This window comes from Phoxinus phoxinus (assembly GCF_949152265.1).
Source record: "Phoxinus phoxinus genome assembly, chromosome: 24".
NCBI lineage: Eukaryota > Metazoa > Chordata > Actinopteri > Cypriniformes > Leuciscidae > Phoxinus > Phoxinus phoxinus.
The window spans coordinates 3,201,610-3,222,554 of record NC_136899.1 but is presented as its reverse complement, the minus strand read 5'-3'; the positions used below and the strand labels follow the sequence as shown (position 1 = coordinate 3,222,554).

Below are 20,945 nucleotides of genomic sequence, written 5' to 3'. Positions count from 1 at the left end.
ATTAGTTTCACCTTTTAAGTTTCACCTGTATACTATTTGTTTCTATTAATAACTTGAATTAAGTTTTTAATTTTTTAGATTTTCCATTTAATGTTTTAGTAATTTTGTTGTGTTTTTGTAATTTTGTTGCGTTTTTGTAATTTTGTTGTGTTTTTGTAATTTTGTTGCGTTTTTGTAATTTTGTTGTGTTTTTGTAATTTTGTTGTGTTTTTGTAATTTTTATTAGTTTTTGTGGAAACACTTTACAATACACTTTCATTTGTTTACATTAGTTAACGGACTAACAATGATAAACACTTCTAAAGCATGTATTAATCTTAGTTAATAATAATTTCAACATTTACTAACACATTTTATCTGTTAATATTATTTAATAGATCTGAGCTAACATGAACAGTTGTATTTTTATTTATTAATTTTCACAAAGTTTGTCAAATGTATTGCTCAGTTAACGCATTGATTCATGTTATCTAACAGGACCTTATAGTAATATATAGACTCTATACATTTTTAATCCAGTATTAGTTTTAGTTATGTTAGTACTTCAAGTTAAACTAAATGAAAATGAGAAATGCTGAGTTTTTATTTATTTCATTTCAAGTAACAATAATGTTATTTTATTTTATGGTATTAGTTAACTATAATAATAACCCTGGCATATAAATGATTAAATAACACACTTCATAGCACATTCAATTCAAAATATGTACAACATATTAATCTTGTTTATTCATATGTTTTAGCTGATATATTTTATACTATTTAAAAAAAAAAATATTTACAGTTTCCAAAACAAATAAAAATACAGAACATAACACACCAGGAGAATCACAAAAACAGACATTTGTAAAAAAAATTGATATAAGTTAATATTTTATATACATTATTTAACATAATGATTGAAAATATCCGATAAGTGTGTCTTTAAGACATATTAGAATATTAATTATAAATAGTTATAGACAATGTTTATAAATTATATTGAATACAATATAATTTGCGCTTTTCAGCTGATACTGTGTGTATGCGGACACTAATTGCCTGGTAATTTGAGCCCTGAAATTGACAAGTAGCCTAGAAACACTTTAAAAGGCACTTCCCAATTAGTTTTTTTCTTTTTTTTAAATCCAATTTTCTTGTCTTGGCTTTTAGCCTTTATTATAAAGGACAAAAGATGCCTTGTCATCTTCTAATGTGCCTTGAAACGAGTGAGTCCGGAGCACAGTGAATAAATTACAGGGCCCAATTTACAGGACAATTAGTATAATAATGTGGAGTGTGTGTAAGCCGTACCCCGCCTCTTTGGAGCTGAGCATTTTGGCCCATATGAGGTCCGTGTCGATTGGCTCTTCCCGGGGGTTGGTTGAGCTGACCTGCAGCATCAGACTCTCACAGGGGGCGCCAGTGAGCGTCGCCAAACCCTCGATGGCACGGCCGGCCTGCAGCGCAAAATACGAGCCGTGCAGCTTCGCAAGAGCCTTCTCTATCAGCGCCACCCACAGCTGCCTCCGCTGAGCCTGAGCGGTGGAGAAGAACAAGCCTTTAGCAGGAATACAGGAAGAAATGGAGTACGGGATTCTTTGTCTTTTATTATTACTTTTCCCTTTTCTATGCATCCACACGTTCATTTTCATTGTTTTGTATTATCTCCTTTAGTACTGATTTATAATCATGCTATAACATTTTTTTTTTTTTAATGCAGTTAAGGAACTATTTTCAACTGTAAAATGTATAAATGTAAATTTTTGTTGTCCTACTGTTAGTTTAACTGCTTCTCATTTGTAAGTCGCTTTGGATAAAAGCGTTTGTTAAATGAATAAATGTAAAAATTAAAAAAATGTAAATGTCATCATTATGAAATTTTAACTGATGACTCATTTTCATGCAAAAAAGTGTTGCAGTGTGAGCTTAATTTGCATTGATTAAAATCTTTACTTTAATGAAAAAAACTTTAAAATATAGTAATATTATTACATGCAATATACTTAATGATAGCTAAATTTACATAATGATAATAGTTTTATTTAATATTAACTTATGACAGTAGTAGTTTATAATAATAATTTAAAATATTAAGATGAGACTATAAAATCGTATATATATATATATAGGCATATATCTTATCATATATATATCTTATCATATATCATATAGTCTCATCTTAATATTTAAATTGTAAACTACTACTGTCATAAATTAATATGAAATAAAACTATTATCATCACGTAAATATTATATAAATATAATAAAAATATTTTCAAAATATTATACATATATATATATATATATATTAGGGCTGTCAAAAGATTAATCGTGATTAATCACATCCAAAATAAAAGTTTGTTTCCATAATATATGTGTGTGAACTGTGTATAATTATTTATATATATAAAAACACACACAATCATGTATATATTTAAGAAAAATTGGTTATATTTATATATAAAATATTTTTATATATAATATAAATGTATATACAGTATATAAATGTAATTATTCCTTAAAAATATACATGAATGTGTGTGTATTTATACATAATAATTCTACACAGTACACACACATATATTATGTAAACACAAACTTTTATTTTGGATGCGATTAATCACGATTAATCTTTTGACAGCCCTTATATATATATATATATATATATATATATATATATATTAGATTTAAACAAAATGTAAAAAAAATTTGTTGATAAAAACGATATGACCATAAAAAATCTTTTTTTTACAATAAACAACAACTTTATCACTTCTTCACATGTTGTTTAGCAGGTAAACATGTGCAATTCTTTATTTACTTGGTTGGCAACATTTGAAATGGTTCAGTGACTGTGGTTCTCTCAAATCATCAAGATCAGGCAATAAATGACAATAAAGGCTTCAATAAAGCAAACTCAACCACAGCAACACAAACCTGTGAGAAGAGCAGAAACCCGTACTCGTCGCAGGGCAGCATGTCGTCCACCAGAACCGTGGTCCACGTGCCATCTTTACAGAGCCGGACCTGATACGCTCCCTCATGGCACATGGTTCTGGTGATCATCACACGTTCCACCAACTCGGGTCGCTCCGCTAGCACTGCCAGAGCGCTTAAGAACCTGCCGAACACAGAGGCAACACTTCAATCCTACATCACTTCCTCAAAACACTTCAAAACTGTGCTTTAAACTGAATTATTCTGTGCTTTTTGAACATAAACCATCAAAACCACAAATATACTAGTTAACAGAGATAGATGATGGACACACTTCTCTTACCAGCAATTACCCAGAAGGCCTTGCAGAATGTCAGAGGGGCGGGGCGTCCTGAACACGGACCATTTCACACCACGGTCCTTAAAATTATTGCAGTTAATCTCATGGGGGCGAAGCCACTTTTTGATTCGTAGCTGGACGCTGTCATTCTCGGGGAACCCGACCGAACGCGGACCGGGAGGGAAACTGTCATCCACGAAGTTCACCGCGTTCTACAACAAACACACAAGAACTCTGTAAGGTGTTACACACACAAAACACAGCATTTGCCATCATTAAATGTGCATAAAAAATCAAACGAATTACAATTTTTATTTTTTATTTAGCAAACAGTAATGCAGATATACACACACACACAAAACAAATATAGACCTGGAAAATGCAAATACCAGAGAAATAAGTTAGCTTACAAAAAACAAGATGGACTGCATGATTCAAGAGGAAACGAATGACATAAAACAAACATAAAAAAGCAACATAGATGAACATATATACATATGCACACATGCATACACATCTACGCTCACAAATATATATATATATACACACACACACACACGCATTGTATATCTCCACATCCAGAATTGAACATATGATATTATTATAATTTATTGTTTTTGTTTTATTAAATAATGTTTACTTTTTTGAATTTAATTTATTTAGCTTACAAATCAGGTCACATTTTCCATCATTAAATAAGTATGTCATCAACGTAAAATGTATTTATTTATAATGCAACATAATATTTTAATAAATACAGTCAAGTATTTTTATTCAAATATATGTAGATCTTATTTGTCATCATTCTACGATAATATTTTAATAAATATGATGTAAAATAATTATTTATTTTTTTCAAATTCATGTAGATCTCATTTGCCATCATTGCCAATACATATTTAACTTAAATAATTAAAATGTTAATATAATATTTGTAATAAATATGGTATAAAATAAGTCTTGAATCTCATTTGTCATCACTAAATACTGTGAATATAATATAAAATTAACTAAACAAAAATATTGTTATAAATTAAAAAAAATAATAATGTAGATATTTTTTGCCATCATTAAATAATGTGTTTATAGTAAGTACACACATACACACTGGAAGTAATTGATTATTTTTTTCAAAGCATCTAGACTTAGAATAAAAACCTTAACCAGGCAAGAATGCCAAGTCACCTTCATAAAAACATCAATGCTACAACTAACCACTGTCAGTGTGAACATCTTTATAAAGTCTTCATTTTGTGCATCAGATAAACACACTGTGAAGAATGACGAAACATGTAAAGATGCAATAAAGCATCCCAGAAGCTTCTGGACCAAAACTGCACCAGATATTCTGCAGGAACGTATATCGTCACAGGAAAAACACGTATATGCTGGAGAAATAGGGGTCATTTCGACTCTGGGGAGCTGTTTAATTGCTGTTGCAACCATTTCTAAAAATACGTCTCGCAGGTTGCGAGCGCAGACAGCCGCAGATCGGACGGGGCGCTGGGAAAGATGTGTTCAGACATGGAAGTGTGCTGGATATAAATGCCAACTTGCATTTTAGATGTTGAAATCTCATTTGCAAATAGAAAGTGAGTGTTGGAAATACTACCTGATTAGCAATCACATTATGTTAATGTGCAATGTGTTAAATATGCAGGAAAAAACATCAGGTTAATGTTGCGTCATCTTTCATTATGGACCTATTCTGAAGTGAGAACATCTCAGCTGCACGTATAACCGAAACTAACACTCATCTAGGTTGATTTGATCACAAGTTCTCAGATCAGATCGCTCACAGCATCTTCAGAAGTGGTCAGGGACGCTTATTTGCAGTGGAAACGCTAATGCAACCTGATGTGCCCTAAAACACTGAAGGACCTTCTAGCTACGCAACAAAAAAAGCTCAAAGATGTGCTTCATCCCCAGAGAAACACTGAGGATTCATATCATGCTGCATCGACCCTCCTGCGGAAATAACGCATGTAGTCCAGAAACCAGAGAGCCTAAAATCTCAATCACGAGAGGTCACCGGAGAAGCGCTTGAGACGAGACGTGTCTTGTAGTAGCATCCGAATATGTTCAACCTCTAATAGCACTTATTACTGGTGGTAATGTAGACATTATAAGCTCTGTTTGGGATCATACCTTGGTTTCAACCTTTGTACAATCACATTCCTTTAAGAGGCGTTTGACTACACAAGGAGAAAATATACAGGCCAATTTGATTTCACCACCAATCTCACGGCTAAAATATAAAAATTAACCAAAGGTTTGCCAAGACCATGGGCGTCGGAAGCGAAAAAAAAGTGGGAAAAATGTTATTGATGTTCTTCGTGATCCCATTTTTTAACTTTAGCTAGTGTGTAATGTTGCTGTTAGAGCATAAATAATACCTGTACAATTATAAAGCTCAAAGTTCAATGCCAAGCGAGATATTTGATTTAACAGAAGTCCCCTTTCAAAGCCGACAGCGAGCGGCCGGTTCGGACTACATCCTCTACTTCCTGCTTTAATGACGTCATTTGAACAGTTTTTGACTAACCTACGCACACAGGAATACACACAAAAAGGGGGCGTGGTCTTGTTGCGCTCCTACAGAGAAGAGGAAGAGTTGCGTTTGTAGAGTGTTTGTCGCCATGTCGTCGAGACGCTGTTATTTTCATCCCGGAGTCAAATCACCTTTGTTTGGCCATGTTAACAATAACACTGAGCGCATGCATCTCCACGTTGTGGTAAGAGGCGTGACCTTTCCGGGCAACGTGCGCTAATCTGCTGTCCAATCACAACACAGGAACCGCTGGCACTATCAGAACTCGTCACGTATTTCTGAAGGAGGGACTTCATAGAACAAGGAAGTCATCAGCCCGTTTTTAGGACAGTGAAAACAGCGGTATACAGATACAAAAAGTCAATTTTGTGCAAAATACTGTGTTTTTTTACACGCGAAACATGAACACATGTTATTTTGCACAATCAAAGCTTCAAAAACACAGGAAAAACGGGACCTTTAATGTATTCTGGTGCCTTTTAATTAAACAAGTAAACTAAACTCGGCTTCACGTCGGCCTCCACGGCGTGGATTAAATGCACAGCTATCCATGTATTATCCCGCTGATACCATGGTCATTTGCCAGCATTGACAACTTAAAGCTGTTATTGATGTTTGCAATGCAATATTTGACTGGAAGGGTATACAACGGGCGGTTATTTTCATCAGTTCGGCTCGTTGAGAAATATAATGTAGCGATTTCAGCGGAAAAGTTTAATTCATAAGGGCATTCCTGACGGCGCTCTGAAAAGCGAACAGACATATGCACTGAATGTAAAAGTGTGTGGGTCCAATATCATTGGTCTTAAAAAGTGGGTGGGTCTTGTCCCACCCATATACAATGGTTCCGACTCCCATGGCCAAGACACAAATCAGTGATATCAAGAATTTTTCAACTGGAAACAAAACTGAAAGGAAAAAGCAAGAGCTTTGACAAGTTCCTCTTCAGGCAAGTGAAGGCCGAGCCGGTGTTTATAGTCCCAGAGTTAAGGAAGACAAAGCTTAGAGCAGTTTTAACTGCTTCTGTGTTCTTTTCCGAAACATTTATTGAATCTGGACTGGGATCAAGAACAAGAAGTTCTTGAGTATTTACATTTCAGACACTCTTGACGATGTCCTTTCTGCCTGAACAGAACTTCAAAATCTCCTCAAACACAACGTCTGGCCACTTTCTCCTCTAAGAAGGTCAGAAATATATCAAATATTCAGCAGATATGAGGGCGCCGCTGGTTTCATAATGCACTGTGTTTTTGATACTGGCTTCGTTTCAAAGACGGAGCTGCGGTTTGATACCAATGAAATGTCAAGAGAACGGATGTTTAAATGATGGAACATTAGTATTTAGCTGGGAGTAATGGAGAGAGATATATTACAGTATACTGTGTGTGAACACTACAAATATCTAGAGGTGCACCAATCAATCACTGACATTTAAACCGATATTTCATTAAGAATTAATTAGGTAGATCTAATGTGTATATTTGGATATATATTCACTGAATCAGAAAGTATGCATTAAATTGATCAAAAGTAACAATAAAGACATTATAATGTTTCAAAAGATTTCTATTTTAAATAAACACTGTTCTTTTGAACTTTCTACTCAAACGATCGTGAAAAAAGAAAAGAAAAAAAAAAGTGGAAAATGATTGTACTAATTTGCACCCTTGTCTCAGTTATATAATGTCCACAATCTAACTAAATAAAAACGAGGGAACAAAATAGTACAACGTGGCCATGATCGACCAAAACCGAGTAAATAAGTTTTCATGTGCGTAAAATATAGAGTATCGCTGTTAGATATTTAAAATTATCATCATATATTAGGGCCTTTAAACAATTAATCGAGATTAATCGAATCCAAAATAAAAGTTTGTGTTTACATAATATATGTGTGTATATTGTGTATAATTATTTTGTATATATAAATACACACACACGCATGTATATATTTAAGAAAAATTTGTTATTTATATATAAAATAGTTCTATTTATATATAATAAAAATCATATATGCAGTATATAAATGCAAATATTTTTCAAATATATACATGCATGTGTGTATTTATATATACAAAATAATTATACACAATACACACACATATATTATGTAAACACAAACTTTTATTTTGGATTCGATTAATCACGATTAATCGTTTACAGCCCTATCATATACGGCAAAAAAGAATCTCTAGAAGCCACCATATGTACTTATGTAGAAATACTACACTAATCACATTTAATTGTTTTTAAATCAAACTGACAGCGTCTTACCTCTCTACAGAAGCTGACGATATTTTCCCACAATTCCTTGGCCTCTCCCTCATCCGTGCGCCGCCGGGCCTCCACATGCATGCTCTCCCTGCGTTTGAGCGGTTTCCCTGTTTTCCGCAGGTTCAGGTACTGCTGCGGCGTGTGACACGCGGCGCAATGCTTCATCCTCCCTTCGTTCAGCAGTGTGCACGCAGGACACGTCCACTGACACACACTCTTGTCCTGCGCCGATGGGGACGAGACCGAGGAAGATGAGGCGGGAGTGAAGGCACGCGAGTGGGAGTGCGGTTGTTTCCGAGAACACGACGAGCAGTTGGACGGCTCGGAGAAACCGTGCAGTTTGGACGATCCGCAGGCCGTGCAGTGGCCCGTTCCCGTCGGATTGCGTAACGTACATTTGGAACACGCCCAAGAGCTGAAGTCCGGGCTGGACGGCGACGCCGGCGTGAAGCGCACCGATTCGCCCAGCACATCGATGACATCACCACCTGAACCCGGCCGCGACCCTCGACATGCGTCGCACCGGCCGGCGGATGACGAAGGAGGAGCCGTTGGGGCGGAGCATCCGGGGCACTTCCAAGAGGGCGGAGACGTGACTGGAGGGGCGGGGTTGTTAGGCTCCTCCTCCTCCAGCACACTTAGGCGCTTGTTTGAGTAATTGTCTGATGGTGGGAGGGGCTTGGATTTGGTAGGCGGGCAGGTTGAGGGTGATGTTGGTGAGGGGGCGGGGTTTGGGGGCCGCCCAGGGGGCGGGACTTCCCTCCGGCTTCGAGGCACGGGATTATTCTGAAGCGAGGACAGGGAAGGGGGCAGAAACGGGATGGGGGGTGGAGACGGGGTTTCAGAAGGTACTTGGGGTGGAGAATCTACGGTCAGATCAATGAGAAGTGGCGCGGATGCTACTGTCGTTTGTGTGGGAAACCCCGCCACAGGTGTAAGCACTTCCGGGACCACTAGTGCTTCGGGAGGGATTTTCGGTAAGGAGAGTTTTCTTGGACCACCACATGCTGAGCATGACAACGCCACCGGAGTGTTCACTAAAGTACATCGAGGACACGCCCACTCCAATGACACCACCCCACACATAGACACCTCCCCGTTGGACTCTGCACACCGGGACTCCCCATTGGCTACCTGCCCTTTGGCTTCAGGGCTGGAGGCGGGGTCTACGGGAGTGGGCGGGGGCTGTTTGGGTGGAATCGGTCCGTTGGCTGTAACTGGAGCGGCTCCGCACACAGAACATGAGCCTATTCCATGGTGATTGGTCAGGGTGCAGCGTGGGCAGGACCAGCGAGGTTCCTCAGCACTGCTGAGGCGCAGAATGTGGTTCAAGTCCGGCTTCTGCCGGGGAGCTTCGCAAATGGAGCAACGCAAGGAACCACTGGAGTTAAGAAATGTGCAGCGTCCGCATGACCAATCAGAATTCCTCACAACTGCTGCCATCGAACCAGGAGAATGAGAGTTACTAAAAGAGAAAGAGAGAGAAAAAAAACTATTAATAATGAAATTAACACTGGATATGAAAATTTTAAATCCGAGCGCAAAATACACACACAATACAAAAAAGCGGGCAAAGAAAAAGGAATATGTAGAGAAGATACCTGTATGGTATAAAATAGATTTTATAAATAGGCAAATAAACAATTAAACATACTTAAAATTAGATAAATATAACAGCATTGTAAATTTAATTTATATTGTACGATTTTTAGTTTTTATATACAGTATAAGTATATTATTGTTTAAATACATCTTTTTTATTCAGTATATAATTTTTTACAGAATATAATTTATATTTAATAATTCATATTTTTGAATATATAAATCATTTATCATTACATTATTATTGGTATAATAATAATATTCATATATTAATAATTAGTTTTATAGTTAGAATGATAGTCAAATTATGTGGATTAGTTTTTACAGTTGATATCTAGGGAGCAGAGAGGATAATGCATAAATAATACTACTAAATAATCAATCAAAGATGAATAAGAATAATCAAAAGGAGAAAATATCTCAAATATATTAAGAACAGGCAAACCATAAACACGTTTTAAACACAACTCTGTTTTGTAAAGTGTTGGTTCCCTGTGAGCATGCCGAGACATTTGGCCCCGAGTCTCCAAAAGCCGTCACACACACACAGTAAGACATTTGTACTGCGAGTCACAGTCATTAGCACTGGTCAAACAGAACTGGCCCTCGTCCCAATCCTCACAGCGAGCGTATGTGTGTGTGTGTGTGTATTATATGACTCAGTACTGATACTAACTGTCAGCTCGAGGAGGATCACGCTAATAAATAATGCAAAGAATCAAAGCTTGTGTAAGTATCCGAGGATATGTGTGCAGGACACACTTGCACTCTGTACACAAAAACCAGAGCATGGGTGTGTTCTGTGACCTATTAACACAACTGGAAAGAAGGGAATTATTGGCGGAAATAGTTCATTTTGATATATAATAGCATTCCAACTGCATAATGTTTTCGGCTTCGGGCTCATGAACATCATGTAGAAACAATGCTGACTAGAATCCATTAAAACCAGTCACATTTGAGTCACATGAGGAAATCTGGGACAGATGAAATCCGAGGCGAGGAAACACCTTTCATTGCGCAAACGAGGAAAGGACATACGAGGTGAAAGAGCCATCATAATTCATACAACAATCCATTTTTATGAATTAATATGGACATGTGCACTCAGGCTTGATGTGTCCTATATAGAGGCTGTCAGACTTTTACTCGTTTATTTCTCAGCGTAGGTCTATTTTTAAAAGTCAATTTCTATATAGAGACAAACCCTGATGCCTCAGCTACAAAATAGTGATTGTATTTGCACCATTACTGACCAGGAAAACACACACAGTTCATGGAACACACAATGGTGGGGCATGTTGTCACAGTGGATTTTCAGCAAAATGCACAAAGTAAAACAGTTAACAAAAAATATGAAAGATAACACTGAAATATCAAACTATTGCCAATAAATAAAATAGTAATTAATAAGTTAAATTTAATGTGACATCTTGCCCCAACCTGATATTCGTGAAAACATATTTCCCGACAAACCGATGATCCAGGAATTTTTAACATTTTTAAAGCAACATACTAAAGCATACTGACATATTAAACAACTGTGTGTGTATCTGAGTTAGAGAGAGACACAGAGAGAGTTCATTCTGAATTGTGATTGGTTGAGGTGATAGGAGCTTGTTGCTATGGGAATAAATCCTCAGAAAAAAGCCTCTGAGAGCAGCAACTCACTTTTCTACCACTGCTAAAACACTCAGGAAACATCCTGATAATCACTCTCTCTCACACACACACACACACACACACACACACACACACACACCCTAGAAGCGTTCAGCTGGATTCAAGGAGTACATGATGTCACACTAGGACTCTACAGCATTTATGTCTCAAAGTGTCAAAGGTCATGTCTGTGTTGTATTTGTTATACACAACTTCACCTCAAACAAACTTAATGATGAAAAGTAGATGGAAAAGTGACACCTATAATTCTGAACAATTCTATAAAATATTTGAAATGACTTAAATTAATATATATATATATATATATATATATATATATATATATATATATATATATAACTTTAAAAAAATAATTGAGTGTAGTATAGTAATATATAAGGATTATGGACAATATATAATACATAATAATATAGTAATATTTTTGTCATTAAATAATAATAATAATAATAAATGTATTTCAACATGGTAAAAATGAGTACAACAAAAGTGAGAAAAACTTAAATAAACCAGTCAACCTGACTAATCCAGCTGGACTAGTTGGCCATCATGGCCCCATCTCTAAGACACATGAAGTAAAAAAAAACACAGTAAATATTAAAATATGATATTAAAAAGTAAATATGTACAGAGCAAATATGCGTTTGAACACACAGAAGCGGCTCACAATTTGGCGCTGGTGGAAACGCATTACATAAAGTGCTCGTGAAGCTTCCTGGATTCTGTTAACACAAGAAATCCTTTAGAAAAATAACACAAGGACAAGTCGAGTTCTTGCACTGCTCAATCCTTATAAAAATAATATGACGGAATTGTTTTAGCAGTAAGAATAATTCATGTGCGCCTCGTGGTGCACCGTGCGACTCCAGCTGAGAGCTTGTTACTCCTGAAAGGCTCTTGTTTGAGTCGGTCTGTGTGGTGTCAGTTGTTAAAAAGGTCGGTGACAGACGTTTGTTTCGCTGCTAGAACTTCTGGAAATGAACAGCCGCGTACAGCAGATGCTGCAGTGAAGAAACGACATCTCTCCAAGCCTGACAGCTGAACCGCTGCTTTCTTGAACCCGGGGAAATATTTTTCATTTTTTCCCCCTTAGGTTCACTTATAATGATAGCCATGGTTTCTTTTTTTCCATCACTTTATGACTATTTTCCACTCTCTCTCTGAGCCGTTAAATAGGCTGTTGATTGCTTTTTTATGTAAATGACTTACAATTGGCTGATCTCAATGTACCGGCATTGTTTACACAAACGTTCTGTCATCATTTACTCACTCCCATGACTTTCTTCTGTTTGTAAAACATAAAATAGTTTTAAGCAGAAACACAATGTTGGACAGTGTCAAGCTTCAGAAATGACATAAAAGCACCATAAATTAAAATAACATGATATATGAAGTCTCCTGAAACCATCCAATAGCTTTGTATGAGGAATATACCTAAATTTAAGTTATTTTAATCCATAATAAAACTTAATTGTTTATGTATGGTGACTTAAGATGTTAATAAGACATGCGAGAAGAACCAATGATGTTTTGATGATGACAAACCTTGCAAAATGTGCCTTGAGGAACTTTATTTGATTATAAACTGTATGCAAAAGAGCAGAACAATCTACTAAACATCTTCTCACAGGTTTGGAACAACACGAGGGTGAATACATGATGACAGAATTATAATTTTTGAGTGAATACTTTCTTTAAATGTATATTAGCACCTCTTAAAGAGCAAGACGTATGCCAATGATTCAGCTCCAGCACGCCTGACCCAACATATGATGCAAACATGATTAACGTCCGTGTAACGGAGAAGATTGTCAAATATGTGTGTTATCAGCGCGCGCACACACACACACACACACACACACACACACACACGAGACCTCATGGGTTCACGGGATGCCCCTGGCAAACAGTGGTAAAGGGAAAATCCTCGAGTAAAAAGATGTCTTCAGTGCCATCTGCTAAGTCCAGACCATCTGCTTATCAAACACACACACATTCAGAACCTGTCCAAGATGTTTCAGCCATACACTGTATTATTGACACACATTAGACATAATCCTACCGCACTACATACAATACTGTTCAAATGTTTGGTGTTGTAAGATTAAAATGCAATCTATTCCTGTGATCAAAGCTGCATACTCCAGTCTTCAGTGTCACATGATCCTTCAGAAATCATTCTAATATGATGATTTGCTGCTGAAGAAACAGTTGTGCTGCTTCATATTTTTGTGGAAATCATCATACTTTTTTTATAGAATTTTTGATGATGACATTATAAATGTCTTTACTGTCACTTTTGATCAATTTAACGCATCCTTGCTGAAGAAAAGTATTAATTTCCTTAAAACAAAACAAACAAACAAACAAACCTTTGAATGAGTTCAAAATGCACCAACTACCCAGAATGCAGGACCACCTCAATCCTAATGTAACTGGAAATAGCACTTGAAACTCATTTTACGCATTTCCAGATGAAACACAGGGCGGGAATATTAATCAGAAAATGAATGGATGGTGTAAAGTGGGCAAACATGTTCATTAGAATAGCGTCCACGTATAAAATGTTTGCAAAAATACCAGAAAAATGCACACACAAAAAAAAGAGATGCATTATTGATGCATATTTGTCAATAAAACAGGTCAGCTTTCTGCATTCAAAAAACCATGGCATAGTTAACTAACTAGAGAGATTTGATTTGATTTAATTAATCATATTTTCAAAATGCATTCAAATTGCTTAGAAGAATCAGCTTTTTCAAAATTCTCTATGTTAAATCTGTGCAATAATGGAAATTGCTATGCAATTCAAATACATGAATCGTATTTTTTGTAATTTTTGTGGAGTGTGTATCAGCAAAGTAAAAGTGCCGTTGCCCTTAAATCCCCTGATGAGGTGAGGTCTGCGCATGCATGCGTTACCTGCGTTCTCTGTGTGGGATAGGCGGCTGTTGCTGCTGTTGGCGTGTGATGAAAGTGGTTCCCCACACCGGACTGCTGTGGCTGGTCCTGAGCCAGCCCATCGGAGCGGCCGAGGGGAACGGAGCCGTACCGAACCCGTGATCTGACTCTCTGTCCGTGGTCAGAGACGACGCAGAACTCCCCATTGCCACGACAGCGAGCAACTTCGAAACACACACACTGCGTCCCTCTGTTTGTCTTTCATTCACATAAATACACACAAGCGACAAAGGTCAAAGGTTCTGGATCAGACATCTCCTCTATAGTGTGCCAGAGATCTACACCAGGAAGGGCCTGTGATTGACAGCGCCGCTCACACATGCATGCCGGTCCGCCGGCTAAAAGTCTTCACAGGATCCACGGGTGCCGCTTCCCAAAGGTCTGCGAGGGCCACGGGGCCCTTCAGCTCGACGGGCCCGGTCTCTCGAAGCGCTTAACCTGCCGTAACCTCGCCTGAGAGGAAGGACGACACTTCAGGGATGGCAGTACAATACATTACTGGAGCACTAGAGACAAAAACACACCGTTTAAAGGTTTAAAAGAGGAACTAGAAAGTTTCCAGTCTCCATTAGAGCGCCGCGTCCCGTCTTGTTTTTCTATGCGACTGGTTGAGTCACGGCGCAGTCCCTCTAATCATGTTCTCTCTCTCTCTCTGTCTGTGGCTCATCTTTCCGCAGCTGTCACTGGGATTACGATGCGTCACATTTCATCCAGCCTGCAGAAGCAAATATTCCTTTCATCGCAAACAAACATCAGCGTCCAGAGAACAAGCATATGAGTCTGTGAGCCTCTATGCGTTTCCTGCGTATGCATTTAATCTGCGAAACACGCGAGGGCCAATTTTAAAAACAACACCCACGCTGTATAGTACAACCTATTAAAAACAGACTTATAAAGATATTTGAAGAGGTTTTAACTAGTAAAACAAATGTTTTTTGCCAAATGTTTAAATAAAAATATTTTTAAAAAGGTACTCTGGCTGATACAGATAACCAATATTATTGTATGGCCAATATGACTGATATAATGACTCTATATGAGTCTATATGTTTAGCATGCTTACAAAATAACTATGCATTTTATATTTACAATCAGGCACTGAAACTCTGTTTATGGATAACTTTATAAACATTAAGCTATAGATGTAACTTTTTGTATCTAATTCTGACCGATATGATACTCATAATTTTTAAACACATCAATAAAAATGTAAAATCTGCCAATACCAACTTAGGCACCTATATATCGTGCATCTCTATAGTAAGTGTATGATTACGGCATAGAAAATATAATCAGCCAGATATAAAACAACAACATAACATGTATCCGACCGCGCATGCATGCAAGCAAGCAAGCATATGTGTGTGTGCAAGCCTCAGTGTGTATGCATGCATGCATGTGTGTGTCTTCGGGTTTCTGACCCAGCGGAGGCCCTCACGGGTCAGACTGCAGGTGCTGCAGTGAATGTCCTCCTAGATCCAGCTGCTCGTCTCATCTAAAGCTCATGCAGATGTTTCTAACGTGACAGCGTTGCTGTGAGGGTTCTCATCTGTCTCTCAGGCACTCGAGTATCAAGTTTGACACTCAGATCATGACTATGAATATTTAACGGCGCAGAGAGGCTCGGGTGAGGTGCAGTGGTCTCGGGCCCGGTGAGGACAGGAGCGCTCCGGTTCCGCCGGTCCGATGTGGGTCTTAACGGCGGTCCAGCATCCGGATGGATGATACAGACAAATCCCTGCGGCTAAACTGCGCTCGTCTGGGTGTGCGGTTCCGTGAGCCCGTTCGGTCACTCATGATTCGGCTCGAGCGGATGATGATGATGATGCTGATGCCGCGCGCCGCATAAACACACACAGCCAGCAGCCAAACTGCAGCGGTGCTTTCACGCGTCTCCTCACGGGACTCATGATGACAGCATGCGTGTGTCTAAAGCGCAGTTTGATGTGCATGCATATGCTGCGGTTATTTATTTGATTCCGTTCTTAATTCAGCCCGTTTCTCTCCAGCACGCGCAGATGCGCGAGGAAGGATTACGGCGAGTCAGCAGCGCGCATGCGCAGATTCAATGCTCAGGCTCTCCTAAAGGAGTCAGAATCTCTCGTCGTATCAATGTACACAAATAATCTAGATTATAAGTGGGTGAATCTCACAAAGCCTGTCAAGAACATTTATGGGTCATATTTCACCTCAAAATATCTAAACTAAAATATGAATAAAAAAAGAACCATTTCTGAATTATGACAGCCAAAATGTCTTAAAGTGAATAGAAAACATGAAAGAGTGACTGCAAGCCGTTACAAAAGGTTTATGTGCTGTGATGAACAGATTTGTATGTGGAGGTCACTCGTGTATCTTTTGTTAATGTGATTAAGCATTAAACGGATGCTTATTTTTTCCATATTTTGAGAGATACTGAAGAAATTGCCATAACAATTCCAGATCAGTGCATTATTAAAAGAAAAGATAAATGCTGACTTGCAAATGTACAGAACGCAGAAAATGTTTAGAGGACAGAATCTTAAAGTTCCTGTTACTGGCTATTTAGATGCATTACTAAATATTCTTAATGCAAACTTTTAAAAAAAAGTAAATAAAAAAGTCCCCAAAAAATGTGAAACAGGGGCTGTCATAAGAATGTATGCATTCAACGAGAAATGCATTAATCATAGCAATATATCATAAGGCTAAAGAGCAGTAGGCCAATGAATGCATGTTCAGAAGGTTTGTTGGTCCAGTGTTCAATGCAGTTCCACGTAAATGATGTTCTTCCACTTTTACAATACCTCAGCTCACAAAACCAGTCTGACAAGATCCTGTATACGCAGACACACACACACACACACACACACAAACCGGCTACAGATTCTTGAAGGGTGAGAGAGACGATTAATCCACTTATTGAAACCACAACATATTCCTTTATAGCGCGTGTTAACAATCACAAAACATGCACACATACTTAACCATGTAACACTGACAACTGCAGATTCTTGAGAAAATGAGTCACTGCATAGAAACGCACACACCTTTACTTAACATCTCAATATGCTCATACCATAAACTTCTAACAGACACACACACACACACACACACACACACACACACACACACACACACACACACACACACACACCAGTAACACCTGTTACACACTTTATGTATTCAGAGCCAACTGATCCATAAGAGACAGACAGATTGCTGAATACAGACAAACAGAAACCATTGGATCAAACGAAACTGCACTTCAATTATTTTACTAATACGCAGAAAACAGAACTGAGAATGACAGAGTGAAAGACATTCAGTCTGAATGAGGATTTGATGAATTGGAGACAGTTTATATTAGTCAAGATGAGCATTATCATGAAGTGATTCATATAACAAACTCATCTTTCTCTCCATCTCTCTCTCTCTCACACACACACACACAGATTAAAACACCAAATTTCAGCTGCTGAAGGAAAATTTCCACATCTCAGAATTCACTTCCTACTTCAGATGCATCCATAAACCAGCATTTAAACCACCACTAAACCAGCACTTAAACTGTGTCAAACCACATCGTAAACCATTACAAAACCGGCGTTCGACTTTAGAACCAACAGTTCTTTCAATGACACAATGTTACATTGTATCACTTCGCCAAGGAAGTTGAACAGAAACGATACAGTGTAACATTCGATTTGACTGTCGCTCGAGCAATTAAAGAGACAGAATCCCTCAAAACACACACATTTACATTAAATATAACCTACAGCTTGACACGTGATGTTTGTTGTGGTGTTATGATCTATTTAATCTGTGTTTAGAAAAGTGATCTTACTCGTGAAGCACAGGCAGACCTTTGGATGGACCGATCTGATCTTGTCTTCCTTGATTTGCCCGTTTAACTTTGGTCCGGAATGAGCAATTTATTCCCAAAAACCTTCATAAATACGCGCTTTCGGTCTCCACGAGCTGCTTTTTCCGCCGATCCATGCTCGTTTGTGGATAGGTTGATGTGTGATGTGATCTGGCTGGTTTGATCTACTGCATTAATCTCGCAGGGTTCCTCATGCTCTATGGTAATAATCACAAGAAGAAACAGATCACTGCGCAATCGACGTAAACCCGCACTCGACCACGGCGCTGCGCTGCGCAGATTGCGCAACTCCCGTTCAGAATACGGATTTCTGAAACTCGTTTCCCAAAATGCCTTGTGTGTATTGGAGAAAGAGGTACAATTCTTATTGGACCGCAAATGCTGTCGGCCAGTAACTGTCTCCTAGGAAACGCACAGGGTTATTCCTACAGGGGGCGCTCGGCGGCCCAGAAACATGAAATCCGTTTTTGTTTTTTATTTATTAAAAATATTTGTTTGATAAAACAGTGTATTTTTAAATCTACAAATAAAAATAATAATATAAAAAATATCTGCAATCTATAAAAGTATTATTTTAATTTCCCCATCCAGCCAAATACAATCAACTGTGATTGGTCCGTCCTGATAAGCGCAAAGAAAAGTAACAGTTATCACGTGACAACGCCTTCTACTTCATCAGCGTCTGGACAATATGTTACACACAAAAACGACAGGAAGATATTTTAATTGTCGTTGAATCAATGTAATGTTAACAAACATGATAATATATATAAAGCACTTGAATATTTAGAGACAGCTTCTGGGCCTCAGCGTGACCATTTTTCTACAGCCATTCATTCGATTTCTATGAGAGAGGAACTTCCGGATGCGGTTAACGTTAAATTAAACCGGTTTTTCTTAAAAAAAATTTGCCAAAAGCGAAACTGAGCCTGTGGTAAATTACAAAAAGATAAGAAGAAATAGCTATACATATATAAATAGATATATATATAAAATGTTAATACTTTGTTTGTTCTCATCATACATGTGATGTGACAGCGTAATTACTGCCCATTCTGAGGAAACATTTATTGTGAAACTCTTCAGGACAGCTCTGTATAATTACCGATGATGATTAATAAAGTACATGTAGATATTTCAGCACTATTAAAACAATAGTGCTGAAATATCTACATGTACTTTATTAATCGTCACCATCAAAACGATGGTGAATAGCGACATCTAGCGGAATAACGACAGTACTGTTGGATCATAGCCTAATAATGTATCAGACGTTCCAAGTGCCCCATCTAGTGGTTTACAGTGGAAGTTCTAAGAAAATAATTTTTCTGTGGTTTCAAGCTGTTCTTGGAGCTATAACATTGAGTTATGTATATAATAAATATAAGTTATGGTTTATTTGCATGTGGAAAGAATAAAAAAAACATAATGAATTTAAATATATAGTTTAAAGAGAGGCAGAACATTTTTAATGTTTACATTTAAATGTCTTTGGCCTAAATCATTATATTATAATTCTATACTTTATCTCAACGAGAGAGAATGCATAATAGAGGCATTGAGTAATGACATAATTCAGATCAATTTGGTGCAGTGATCGCTCAGTTAGCAGGACTTTGTACTAATCCAGATCTCGGCGGCCTGGGGAAAAAAAGAAAATCCTACAAACTTCATTCCCAGTTTTTTTGAAACAGTTTCAGTTTCTCATGTATTCATTCTGTTCAGTGTGTTCTTATAGCAGCGTGTGAACTGATTTAATCCTGGTAATTCCATGTCACCCGGTGCATTTGAGCTTGTATGGAATATCACATGTGCCAGGGAATATTACATATCCCAGGATTTCTCTACTTTGGGTTTGTCCCCCAAATATCTTTTTCTTGGCTCTCTATTGTGGGTTTGTCCCCACACACTTATTAATTCAGAAAAAAAATAATCATTTTATCAATTATAATGTGTGCATTTTGTATTTTTATAACAAATAATCACTGTTCCTACTACTGCTGCCATTACATCATGCCAAATTTTAGATAATTTTAATTAATATTTAAATATATATATATTAAGAAATACAATTTCTGATGAAATATGTAAGTAAAATGTTATTTATTTACTCATTTATTTCCTTATTAGGTCTTTATTCCAGGACAAATACCTTATTTTTCCAAGAATTAATCTAGTCAAAAGTGCACATAATTGAATAATTAGCCATACTGGCCATGTATCAAAAGAACCTGTCATCAAATGATAATAATTAAATGCACTCCCTATTTTGGACGACCGTGTTCTCTCGTTACCAACCGAAACTCAAATTAAAATGAGCAAGACAGGACAAATTTTTAAAATAAATAAATAAAACTAATTTTACTCTCGGGAGCAACGAGTGAGAAAGCCAACATGAATGAGACACACACGTGCTTTACATTTTTAAAACCCATAGAATAGAAATAGAATAACCGGATGGAACGGAAGTTAACATGAGAATGTACATTGTGGGCGGGGCTTAATGGACTGGGACATTTTCTATTTAATTAATTAAAGTCTATTAAACTTATTATGTTATTATCCAGGCCACCTATTGTTGATATAATAACACATACATTCTTGTATCTACAGAATATATTAAACATAGTATACCAACGCAGAAAATAATGAACATGTAATATTAATACACAAATAAAAGTAAATTTAACACACTTATCTTCTTTTTATCATGAAATAAAAACAATAATTGTAATATTAAAATGTATTTATGA

General features: G+C 37.2%; 1 protein-coding gene across 3 annotated transcripts in view; it reads right to left on the bottom strand.

Moving 5' to 3' along the window:
- The window catches only part of capn15 (calpain 15), a 30,275-nt gene extending 11,860 nt beyond the window's left edge, over positions 1-18,415 (bottom strand). Inside the window, exons 1-6 of one of the 3 annotated variants that reach the window (XM_079602022.1) lie at positions 18,154-18,408; positions 14,289-15,042; positions 8,085-9,549; positions 3,263-3,471; positions 2,920-3,103; positions 1,294-1,517 (exon numbers count right to left, since the gene is read on the bottom strand). In XM_079602022.1, the coding sequence (XP_079458148.1) occupies positions 1,294-1,517; positions 2,920-3,103; positions 3,263-3,471; positions 8,085-9,549; positions 14,289-14,473 (2,267 nt within the window). In that variant the 5' untranslated portion in view covers positions 14,474-15,042; positions 18,154-18,408. Of the gene's footprint in view, positions 1-1,293; positions 1,518-2,919; positions 3,104-3,262; positions 3,472-8,084; positions 9,550-14,288; positions 16,701-18,153 lie in introns of those variants that run through there. The other 2 variants (XM_079602023.1, XM_079602024.1) reach the window with 2 other exon arrangements.
- Between the last annotated feature and the right edge of the window lie 2,530 nt (positions 18,416-20,945).